The sequence below is a fragment of the Urocampus carinirostris genome, chromosome 2 (genome assembly GCF_059441175.1).
Source record: "Urocampus carinirostris isolate Australia breed hairy pipefish chromosome 2, RoL_Ucar_1.0, whole genome shotgun sequence".
NCBI classification, from domain to species: Eukaryota; Metazoa; Chordata; class Actinopteri; order Syngnathiformes; family Syngnathidae; genus Urocampus; species Urocampus carinirostris.
The window spans coordinates 42,862,336-42,874,878 of record NC_142350.1 but is presented as its reverse complement, the minus strand read 5'-3'; the positions used below and the strand labels follow the sequence as shown (position 1 = coordinate 42,874,878).

The 12,543-nt window shown below is 39.6% G+C and overlaps 1 protein-coding gene and 1 long non-coding RNA gene across 3 annotated transcripts; one reads left to right on the top strand and one right to left on the bottom strand.

Annotated features, from left to right (window-relative positions):
* Positions 1 to 138: 138 nt before the first annotated feature.
* On the bottom strand, positions 139 to 3,533 carry LOC148371943 (uncharacterized). Of its 2 annotated transcripts, none has more exons than XR_015849502.1 (3): positions 3,467 to 3,533; positions 707 to 867; positions 139 to 591 (listed from the first exon to the last, which is right to left on the bottom strand). It is a non-coding gene; the product is annotated as an uncharacterized LOC148371943 (long non-coding RNA). The 2 variants fall into 2 exon arrangements; XR_015849503.1 differs by having other exon boundaries at positions 3,421 to 3,493.
* tmem147 (transmembrane protein 147) lies at positions 3,494 to 12,193 on the top strand. Its single transcript, XM_088326574.1, has 8 exons — positions 3,494 to 3,647; positions 3,937 to 4,039; positions 4,937 to 5,006; positions 5,168 to 5,233; positions 7,250 to 7,386; positions 8,827 to 8,911; positions 10,023 to 10,144; positions 11,512 to 12,193. Exons 2-8 carry the CDS (start codon positions 3,963 to 3,965, stop codon positions 11,630 to 11,632), a joined length of 678 nt encoding a protein of 225 aa, XP_088182700.1. The 5' UTR covers positions 3,494 to 3,647; positions 3,937 to 3,962; the 3' UTR covers positions 11,633 to 12,193.
* The last annotated feature ends 350 nt before the right edge of the window (positions 12,194 to 12,543 follow it).

Sequence of the window (12,543 nt, the reverse complement as noted above, 5' to 3'; positions counted from 1 at the left end):
CGTGTTTATTTGTACATAACGGTGTCAAATTTATAGCCAAGGACCAGATCTGGCCCGTGAGACAATGCCAAGAGAAGCCCAACTAAAAATAAGACACATCATGTCAAACAACCACGTGGAGTTTTAAACTTCCCCAAAGCCAGGAGCCACTCCCAAAGCACCCACTGTAGTTGCATTTGCTGAATACAATCAACCAGAAAATATTTGAGAAAATAAACATCCTGATGTTATTTTAGTTAAAAGAGAAGGCACAGACGTGCTGTAAAAGGTACAGTATTGTGATTGACGTGTGTTGCATGTAAATCTCTCTTAACCGCAACATTTGATACCAAACTACACTTTTCATTCCTGATTATTGGAAATGATCGGTTACCACAGCGAACCTTGTGTTTGCCAGACTGCAGGCTGGTCTACCCTTTATCACAATGCCTGCAGCGTCCTTTATTTGTTTTTAATGGGAAATATGCCATTAGGTCCTTGCAGACATCCAATGGTGTCCACATGACTTGTTGGTTCGTGCACATAGCTTCTTGGTTGGCGTCCCACTCCCATCATCAGATGATGGCAGTCTTGTCTTTGACACTTGTTTACCTAATCAAAACAGAATTAAAGTTATATACATATTAAAAATACATAAGGATACGAGTCAAAAGTATTACAAACCAAAACATATAAAGATATATTGAAAACAGAAATGCATTCTCACCAGGATGAGAAAGGATTTCTGATCTGAATGTCTATCTTGGGTATGTTGAGAGCTTTGCAGTCTCACTTGTAAAGAAGCCAGCTATTCATCACAGCGAGGATAATGGTGTGCCAGAAGATGTACAAGTATCAGAGGCAGGATTTTATAATTTACTTGAACATCTACATTAAGACAAATAGTACTAGAGTAACACTAGAATACAGGAATACAACTAAAATACTAATACAGAAATACTACAGAAAACATGTTGGCCTGGAGAAGAATGGGTGCCACCAGGCTGTACTTGCCCAAGACACACCACAAGAAACGATGCCCCTACGACCCAAGTGGTTAAGGGATCCAACCAACCAACCTACAGTAATGCGACTACAGAAATACCGTAGTATAGAAATACTACAAAAATACTAGTTACACTATAAAAATCCTACAATGGATATACAGGTAATACAAAAACACAACTACAGTAATACCGCAAACTGAATTTAATATCAAATTTAGTGCTTAAAAAAAATGACCCATTATATTACCTTGCTTAAATCACGAGTGCTCCATAACCAATTGGGTGAGACTGTTTTTTATTAAAAACAAATATAAAAAGAAACACAACGTGTGGAAGTAAATTAGGAAAAAAATGGATCTGTTTCCATGATCAGACTCATGGCCAAGTATTGTAACAAAATTTGGCCAGGTACTCAAAAGGTTTGCAGACCCCTGGTCAAAAGCATCATTCAAATGAGCCCTAAAAGATTGGGGCGAGTATGTAATTATCGACTGATGTGCACAAACATTTTTTATCAAATTCAAAATTGTGATGTGCCAACCAGCAAGGTTCTTTGCCTAATTTAAATTTTGATCAGAGTCAGAAGATGGCGATGTTTATCTGAAGATAAAAGGAGGGTCTCGCAGCCCTCAAACAGGGTTGGGTAGGGTTACTTTAACTGGATTACTTTCAATTACTTTTTGATTGCTCCAATACCAAATATGCTAATAAAAGACAAAAGAAACTAAATATGAATAAAATGATGACTCACAACACGTGGTAAGCTTTCTCTCCTGGCTTTGATCTCCGGCAAAACTAACATAAAATGCGACAGAAAGAAAATGAAAATAAATCCAAACATCTTGCCAACATCATATTTGCCGTTCCATGTGTTCCGTTACTCCCCAAGCCTGCACAAAATTTAGTCATTTTATTCATATTTAGTTTCTTTTGTCTTTTATTAGCATATTTGGTATTGGAGTAATCCAAAAGTAATTGAAAGTAATCCAGTTAAAGTAACCCTACCCAACCCTGCCCTCAAATCATTCCAGGATTTGCAGCTAGCCTATTTTACGAGGTATGTTTGATTAATGATACATTTGTTGTAGTTTAGTATTTATGAGAGTTGAAGCTGGCTGCGACTCCTCAGCAGAAGTACCTCACACCCCTCAACGTGAGCGCACACTCGTTTTTCCAATGCTTCTTAGAGCGCTGCTTTCCAACAGAACGAGTGTCGCAATCTTAATCTGTATGTATATATATATATATATATATATATGTGTATATATATATATATATATGTGTATGGCTGGCAACCGTTTAAGGTGTCCCCTGCCCACTGCCCAAATGGTGGAATGTGCTCCCGCACCTCCATGACCCTACTGAGGATAAGCAGTGCAGATAATGGATGGATGGATGGATACGTACATTGACTTAACGGGGACGTTGAACCCACTAATATGGCCGTTACGTAGACGCACTACTTAGCGAGCTTCTACAGCGTGCTGACGTATCGGTATTGTACAGATATCTGTGCCCAGCAGAGCGGAAGACTATCTATATATCTATCTATCTACCTTGGTCATATCCCTCAAGAGCGGTGACCGAAAGCAAAACAAAACACATGCAATAACAAAGAAAATAAAAAAGTGACAAAATAGCGAAAAAAACACACACAAAAGTTTTTGGTCCATTGCCAACCCAAAATGCCAAAATACCCAAACAAGTTAGGCAACTCGGCACCTAAGTTAGTCATGCTTTTGTCCCTCCAGATGAAACGGGACACAAGAAAGCAGCCATGTCACTCGGGTCAGGGTGAGAAACAACACACTTTTCTGTTCAACAGCACAGCCTGACAGCTTTCACTGGTTTGCCCCTGCCGCATCATACAGGTGCCCTGTCCATCCCTTACAACACGTCTAAACACCCCACTATCCTTCTACAACACCTCTTCACTCATTTATATGACCAACAAGAGCTCTAGCTTCCACTATATTTAGACCTCTTTCCTGCAGTGCACTCATAACACCATCCATCCACGTCAATCGCGGCCTTCCTCTTGGTCTCCTTCCATTGACTTATTCTCTGTAGATCCTCTTCAACATTCGCTCCTCATCCATCCTCTCCATGTGTCCAAACCAACAGTACCACCAGTACTTTCTTTTCCACACGCTTGCTCGGTTCCACTACTACTCCAGTTCTGTCTCTCACAATTTCATTTCTCAATCTATCCAATGTTGTCACTCCTAACATACTCCTCAAACACTTCATCTCAAAAACATTTAATTTCCTTCTCAAATCTGCGTTCAGGCTCCAAGTCTCTGCACCATACAACAGTTGGCACAATCACACTCTCATACAATCCCCTCTTAACATCCATACTCATACTCTTGTGGCTCATCACTCTCCTCAGAGCACCCAAAACCTTGCTTCCTTGATTCACTCTGTGCAATACCTCGCACTCCATTCCACCAACTGCAGTCACATTACAACCCAAGTACCTAGACTTTCAACTTCTTCCAGCATCTGTCCATGCAACCTTATTTCTAACGCCATGCCCACTCCATCACGTGAATACAGCGGAAGACCTACCGGAGGAATTTCAATGTAGCACTACACTTACTTCCGGTTGTCGTTTACTACTCAACATACTGTATTCTGTCTGTCTTTTTTGTTGCTGTTGTAAGTAACACCCTTTTGTCAGTATTACGTTTGTTTTAACATCACATTTGAATTTTTAATAACCATGACATAATCGCAACGAAATTACGAAAATTGTGCTGTTTATTTCGTTCCGCCTCGGTAATCTGTCGTGTCAAGGTGCTCGAAATGAAATCAGATTTACCCTTCCCATGTTGTGTAAAATTATTGAATCTTCAAAATTGTTGTAGTGACACAAACATGCAATATTTGGGAATGCATTTGCAAATACTTTGTATTAACAGTTTTGTTTCTTTCCTTATTTCTCTAGGTCACCGGATTATCGGACCTGCTGCCATGACTCTTTTTCATTTTGGAAATTGCTTTGCTTTGGCATATTTCCCATACTTCATAACGTATAAATGCAGCGGCCTGTAAGTGTATTTATAAATTTGTGATTTTATGCAACCACACAACAGCTTTGCAGGGAAAGTAAAACTGTACATTATGCGGGGGAAAACTTGAAAATGTGCTTATTTTTGCTAGAAATGCAACACTGTAACTTCCTCTACAAATGAGCATCACTCGCGTGCTCACATGTGCACGCGGCAAGTCAACTAAAATGAGTGCTACATTGGAGCTAAAATAAAATGCTGACATAAAGAAAAGTGCAATACAGTCTGACAAACATGCAATCTGTACAATTTGTGCAATAGCTATAGACAGGGCCGGAGTGGGCCCCTATACCAGACCACGAGTTTTCTTCCCAAAGCCAAGCTATCCATCCATTATCTGCACCGCTTATCCTCAGTAAGGTCACGGGGGGTGTTGGAGCCCTTCCCAGCTATCGTCGGCCATTGGGCAGGGGACACCCTGAACTGGTTGCCAGCCAGTCGCAGAGAACATAGAGACGGACAACTCACTCGTTCACACCTAGGGACAATTTTAACCGGCCAATTAACCTGACATGCATGTTTTTCGGAATGTGGGAGAAAACCGTAGCGCCTGGAAGAAAACCCACACTAGCACAGGGAGAACATGCAAGCTCTGTACAGGAAGGCTGGTAGCTGGAATTTGTCCCATGACCTCAGAACTGTGCCCCATATGTGCCAACCACCCAGACGCCATGATGATAGACACAAAATTGTAATCTGCAAAGTAATCATTTTTTTACTCAATATACCTCTAATCTGATTACGTGTTTTTTCTGTAACGGAACACAATTACACGATTAAGCTTTTTTTGTACCGTAACATTGTGTGTATTGTATTACATTTCTCCCCAAACCTGCTATAACATAATGTTCTTCACCCTCTGTGTCTGATTTTTAGTTCAGAATACAACGCTTTCTGGAGATGTGTCCAGGCGGGTGCAACCTATCTTTTTGTCCAGCTCTGCAAAGTAAGTGACCATTACATTTTTGGGTTCCCTTATATTGTGAATTAAGAAAATGTTATTATATAAATACAGTAGTAGTACTTCCTCTAAATTAACGTGGATAACATGATTTTTTTGCCCAGCTGTATGTAATATATACATTTTTTTTCCTTTTTCTTTGTCAGATGTTGTTCCTTGCAACTTTTTTCCCCACCTGGGAAGGTGGCGCTGGAGTTTATGACTTTGTGGGGGTAAGTATCAAACTGTCATTAAATTTACTGGCCACACTAATAACTGCATTTGTAAAAAGGAGTTTAGGCTTGAAACAAAAGCTGAGTAAATGATTGTGATCTTCTGAAGAGTTGAACGTCACTATTTACTTTTACTAAAGATGGACCAAATTTTCAGCACTGAAAATTGTTTTGCCCTGAACTACTAAAAGTGCATTTACGTTTTTCCGACTGAAAGTTTGGCACAATGGCGCTTCTTATTTGTCCTTTTGCACATGAGAGAGACATAAATGGATAACACCATCCAAGCAGGAGCTCTGCCAAGCTTTTACCATCAAGACATTTTCTCCTAAGATCGTGTGTCCCTTGGTTAGCTGCTACCCAAATTATGTTAACATTGCAGAGCTACATATCTACAGTTAAGCCGTTTTAATTGTGTGTGAGACATTCAATACATTCATCCCAAATTGATTGGCTGGCGCAAAGTTTTGCGCTAAAATAAGTTAATTTATTATGCAGTAAAACTCCGTTATTCTGGATTCAAATGGACCGGGAAAACTATCCGAGTTATCTGAGTATCCAGATTAGCTGATGTCTGGTAAATCACACCACTTGAGTGCTGACTCTTCAACCTATCTGCGTTTTTCAGAATATCTGACAATGTTTGAGGTTTCATGTGAAAATAAGGGATGAGGAATCCTGGTCGGCTTGAGAGACGGTTGGGACGTGGACCACAGGATACAGAGTGTTGAAGTGTTGACTTCTGGTGGCTTGAGGCTTCTTTGACGTCGCTAGCTTTGTCCCACTGGTTTGGCCGCGAGCTTGATCAAGCTTGCCTGCTAACTTGGCAAGGTTTTCTGGCTTGCGGTTGAATTGAGACTTGGTCAGGACCAGCCAGGATTTTGGTCCATTTATTCTCGTTAGGATATGCCCTCCTCCCTTCTGGCTGGCTAAATTCGGACTGCCCTTGCAAGGTAAGATGTGTACCAGCTCTGTGTTCCGATCTCCTGGGAGGGGAGGAGCCCCTGTGATGGGAGTTGTCATGGCAACCTTTGATGCGCAAATGCTAGCAAGCATCCCCTTCCCCAACCTCACATTCCAGCACTATCAGTCAGATAACGTATCTGTGTGATTGACTTAAAACATAACATGACATGTTTTGACATTTTTTCATTATTTTCTGACATTGCAAAACGTAATTCTGACCAAAACGTTGAATAGTCTACACCGGATAAACCGAATCTGGATTAACCGAGGTTCATTGTAGATTTTCTTTTAATTTTACTGTGGCGAAAATGTGACTGTGACTTGTATATTGCATTTATACTGCGCAAGCTGCAGCACACTCATCACCTTCATCATCAGTTTCCTGTTTTTTTGTCATCATTTAATCTCTTATCCAATTTTTATATTATGCCCCCCAAATATTGACTACAAGCTATTTGTTTTTCATCATGACCCGCTACTTGACTCAAAAGTAACGGTAAGATAAACATACTATTTTCAAAAGAAAGAAAAAAATGTGCTTATGTTATTTGCATTTTAGATCGCTCAGCAGTTTTACTTCATCTATGTGGTCTTACTTGATTTTTTTGTGCTTGAAGTCCTTTTTCAATGAATGAGAATAAAAAAAAACAAAGGAGCAGCTACAGATGCAGCTTATATTATTCTAGTCAGTTATATATAATTATATGTTTTGTCTTTTTAGCAAGTCAGTTTATAACAAATAGTTTGGGCTAATTATGCTGTTTTTGTATTTGGACAAGTGTTTCACATTTTCGATTTCGGCCCATAATTCTCCTTTGGGTGCGTGCATAGGAAATATCTGAGAGCTGAAAATGGCTGGCACCGGACAGATTTTTCATATTTTTGAAAGAATCCTTCTCATAGGTTCTCATGTTTAAATGTCATTTAATGAAACAATTGGAAAGTGTGGGTATTTTATTTTATGATGTAATCTTGATGGTTGAACGAACATCCGGTTTTAAATCGACGTCAGTGATAGGTATACTGTATTTGTTTATTGTTCTATTTCAGGAATTTATGAAATCAACAGTCGACTTTGCAGACTTGTTGGGTCTCCACCTCGTCATGTCACGTAATGCCGGCAAAGGAGAGTACAAAATAATGGTGGCCGCGATGGGCTGGGCAACCGCAGAACTTGTAATGTCAAGGTAACCCTTCTTCCCCTTATTTGCCATTTCATTACCGTAAGTTCCGGACTACACGGCATACCCGATTACAAGCCGGATGCTCAAATCTAAAAACGAAACTCAACTTTGACTTTGTACAAGCTGCAGGCTTTAGGCCAGTTTACACCTGGTTCAAATTGGGTGGGGAAACTGGCGTCGACATCTTAAGGTTGAAGAATGCTTACGGTGCCATACTTTAACAAAGTTTATGCAGTTTTCAGTTCTATTGCAAGTTGTTTGCGTCACTGGTCCGCAAACCTTTCTATACCAGGGACTGGTTTAATTTCTGATAATATTCCTGTGGTCTAGCCCATATATTAGATTAGAAGCAATAATAATAATAATAATAAGCCAAATTCCACTGTGCCATCTCATCATCACTGTATTTGTACTCGCGGGACCATGTTGTCTCATCTTTTTTTTTTTAATCTTGTTTTGGCTGAACTCATTCCCATCGTGCCCATAATGCCCCATTACAAGGTTGTAATGCCCATGCTCCATTACATTAGACATTTATTTCGATATTGAAGTAGTGTGATGATGAGATAAATTGTAATGCCTTTTCCAATGTTATCAACAGTGCACTCGACGATGCGATTTACTGTCTTGCAAATGCAGGCAGCAGTGTTTGTAGACTGATTAATACAGTCAATTACTACAAAATGGGTGTATACACAAATTAATACGATATAAGCATAGGCAAGGGAAACTATATTTTTCCTTTCTGTGCGACCCAGTGCCATCCATGGCCCGTGGTTGCCAACCACTTGTTAACGGTCACATATTCCAAAAACGTGACGTAAAAGATGGAGACTTTCTGAGCAATTAGAAAGACGAGTGTATATTTACTATTGCACCTTAAAAAATGCGACTGATGGCTGTGTCCTTTAAAATGTGAGCCCGATATTTCTAGATGACAGCGACATTGCAACCATACTGTGGAAAAAGGTTCCAGACTGCAACACAGAGACGAGAATTCTTTTTACGTCGTTTTCAATGGTGGTTTCTGCCATATTGGACCAAATATCATTTGCTTATCATTGTCCCTTGTAAATTAAACGAAACTCCAGCGATTTAACAATGACTCCTATTATACGAAAAGAGAAATGTAGCATTTTGATTGATAACTTCAACCGCGGTTCAATTCATCGATCCGTTCAGTTTCTTTAACGCTTATCCTCAATAGGGTCGTGGGGCACTGGAGCCCATCTCAGCACTTTGGGCACTGGGCAGGGAATTCCCCGCAGAACTGATGGATTTACAGGAACGGGAAAAAGAGAATAAGCGGCACCATAGTTAAAGCCGCAGTGTTTAAAAAGTAGCAAAAAAGGAGCGTCTTTTAATCTGAAATTTAAGATAAACAAATAGTTTAGTTTGATCAATCGAATGCTTGTGGACAATTCTTTGCTTGTGGTTCCTCAGATGTCTCCCCCTGTGGGTTGGAGCCAGAGGGATAGAGTTTGACTGGAAATATATTCAGATGAGCTTTGACTCCAACATTAGTCTGGTGAGTGTGTCAATTCATGTCATTGTTGTTGTTGTTTTTTTAATCCTATAGAACAGTGGTTGGGAATCTTTCTGACCCAAAGAGCCATAAAAGCAAATATATAATACATATTTATACATTTTTTTTAGGAGACACATTATATTGTAAGGCAAACTGACATACCCACTCTCCAGACAAATGCTAATTCTTCAGCACATTTTATACCGATTTATTTACCTAGGAGCGCTAGGAGAGGGAAGTGCCTGCGTGTGTACTGCTCTGCTCGTTCCTACCGCTCTCCCAATCAAATTGCTCTGGGTGCTTTGCTGGTGTTTTGATGGTTTTTACAATTTGTTCTATGGCTTTTCTTCATAAAGTGTCTCAACAGTGAACATGCATTGTTTGATGAGATTCCATACAAAGTATTCTTTAGCGACGTACAGCCAAAAATGGGTCTTTTGGTGTGACTGTTTGACTGTAAACTATTTGAGACCTATATATACTGGAGGCAGCACGGCGGCGCAGTGGTTGGCGCATGTGCGGCACAGTTCAAGTCATGGGAACCTCCTGCGTGGGTTCAAATCCAGCTCCAGACTTCCTGTGCGGAGTTTGTATGTTCTCCCCGTGCTTGCGTGGGTTTCCTCTGGGCACTCCGGTTTCCTCCCACATTCCAAAAACATGCATTTCAGGTGAATTGGCCGGTCCAAATTGTCCTTAGGTGTGAATGAGCGAGTGAGTTGTCTGTCCCCGTGTGCCCTGCGATTGGCTGGCAACCAGTTCAGGGTGTCCCCTGCCCACTGCCCGATGATTGCTGGGATGGGCTCCAGCACCCCCGCGACCCTACTGAGGATAAGCGGTGCAGCTAATGAGATGAGATGAGATATATACTGGACCAGACTAACATAAACCTCAGTGTTGTCCTGACTTCGCACCTGCTAAAATCAGCTTTGCACGTTGTAATATAGAAAATATTTCCACGAGTTTTATTCCATTTCCAAGCCAGATGTGCTCACGAAAAGAGCCATGGATATGGCTCGCGAGACATACGTTCCCGACCCCTGTCCCAGAGGGTCATTATTTTCAATCAAAGTTCTGTGCATGCCTTCTGATTGGATTTTGAATCTGTACACAGGTCCATTATATTGCCATGGCAGCAGTAGTGTGGATGTTTACCCGTTATGACCTTCCCAAGAGCTTCAGACTCCCTGTAACGGTTTTGCTGGCTCTCTGTGTCTACAAGTTTTTCCTAATAGAGTAAGTACTCTCAAATCATTTCATTTTCTCACATGGGAAGTTTCTTTGGTCACATTAACTCTGAACCACGACTATTCCCAGGTAAGTTTTAGTTGCTAGTAGAAAGTTATGAAGTCACACTAGCTCCATTTTGATTATTCAAACCACAATGCTTACAACTATCCTTTATTGCTACCATCCACGGTCTCTCGTAACTAATAAAACAAGTACACCTTTTTTTTGTTTATAATTTCTGAAAGGTCCTTTAGTGTTATGGCAGGCATGTCACAGCTCGCTCCGCGTCAAACATAAGCGAAAACTCAAGTGTAGATTTTGGATTTCCAGTAAACTTGAGAACAAAGTTGCCGTTTTTCGCTCGCCCTTTTCTGTTAAACCTTCTCATGTGCCAGCTGATATTCAACTGAAGCTTGACTTGGAGTGCAATTCTCTTATTAAAGATCAATTTGGGTCCGTGTGATTGGATATGTTTTATACAAACGGGATATTTTTCTTGTCTTCTCGTATTTCACTAGAAGTGAAGTAAAACTGTTTTTCAAAATGTTGTACAGTTCCGCAGTTTAACAATAATGCCCACATCATTTTTATCAAAGTAAGAATTTTGTCATTTTCCAACACGGGTAATTTAGGTGTTCAGGTAAACTTGAACAGCCTCACATTTAGCTGATCTTTAACAGATTTTACGTAATTAAATTAATTTCATGTAATTCAGCCTAAACTAGGGCGTCAACAAGGACTCGTGAAAAATTGATTGATTAAAGTATTGGCAATAAAATTCATCATCGAATTGTTGCGTTTTATGCGTCACTCAGCACGTTAATTCCATGCGAATAAGAGTGCATTTATTTTCCATGTAAGGTAGTGTAGTTGGGAAGTTAAGGGCAGATACTTGTATTACCACTTTGATCCAGAAGAGGGTGACTTAAAATCACATTTTTTATTGTTTTATATAACAGAATCATCCATTGTTTTGTGCACTTCCTTATTTTTAATCCGTCTAAAGTTTCAAGATTTGAATAAAGAGGAGAAAATGAAAAACGTGTTTTTAAAATATCATTTATTGCAACCCTTTGAGACTCCTTGTGATTAAGGGCTATACAAATAAACACGACTTGACTTGATGAATTGAAAAAATACCCAACCGATTCATCGATTATTAAAATAATAGTTCCAGCTCTAGTCTCAGCATACATTGAGTTTATATGCATGGTTTTTGGCTATTTAAGACTACACAAAATAAGGACGGCATTAGAATAAACTGCATGAACTTGGCATCTTAAAACGTACACGTAGAGTGTAACATGAACTGTTGAATATTTTCCCTTTCAAGACTGTAAAGTAAACTTGTTCTTGCACGTCTGTGCGTGTAGGTTGTTCATCCACGCCTTCCTGTTGGGCAGCTGGACTGTGTTGTTGGTAAAAGCTGTGCTGACTGGTGCCATCTCGCTCTGTTCGCTTTTTCTCTTTGTCACATTGGTGCATAGTAGTTAAGTCCTAAAATAGTTGTGTTGGCTGGTTACACATCCACGGCAACAACTGGTAATAGAGCCAGTTATTCAATTTTTGGACTCGTACTGTTGTAGAATTTGTTTAGTGGTGGATGCAAGTGACATCAGAAGACATTTTTTTTAATATCAACTGAAACACTGAGGGTTTTAAAAAAATCGTGGTACTAAAAAAAAGCTAAGTAACATTATGATCTGTCTTCAACAACCATGAATCAACAACAGATTGTCATCTTGTTTTTTCTGTATCTGAAACTTAGAATTATTTGTATTTATATGTAACAAGTTTTTAAAAATACCGGTTGAGCACAACATTTGACCTGTGTGTGATGTATGCTTCATTTACCATTGCTTCCCTAAAGACAAATTCATATATGTTAGTACATCATCCTGTCACAATATGTGCAGCAAATCCTTGACATATCATATCCCTTAAGGATTGAGCATTTGAAAATCTTCCACCTGACAAAGGACCTTGACGCTGTTGTATCTTGTCTTGTTTTTGCAAAAAAATTGAATAAATAATGAGGTAACCCTCCAAATGTGATCTTTGAGTTTTTGTTTCCTTGAATATGCAGTACTGCATTGTTTCAGGTGGTGGTGAGCCTTCTATGCTCAGTGTTCATTTTACCTCTGAAAAAGTGATGGGTCCCGGGGACTCGCATGCTCAAAAATCTATGGATCCCAACAGAGATCTATGGGTCCCCAAAATGTAGTGTTATCAAGGTTGAAATTGTAAATTGGCGACAAATATATAAATAAATCTATATATTCATTCAGTTTTAATCATCACACTTAATTGGTAATACAAAGCAGTTATCACTTCAGATTTTTCAGTTCACAAAAATATCGTACATTATACAAAATAATATTGCTGAAATATTGGTCTATATATTC

Excerpts from the sequence above, each read along its gene's own strand:
- tmem147 (XM_088326574.1), top strand. The coding sequence starts at position 3,963 with ATGACTCTTTTTCATTTTGGAAATTGCTTTGCTTTGGCATATTTCCCA. Across the intron at positions 5,007-5,167 it reads TTTTTGTCCAGCTCTGCAAA|ATGTTGTTCCTTGCAACTTT; the intron begins GTAAGTGACCAT and ends TTTCTTTGTCAG. Across the intron at positions 8,912-10,022 it reads TTGACTCCAACATTAGTCTG|GTCCATTATATTGCCATGGC; the intron begins GTGAGTGTGTCA and ends ATCTGTACACAG.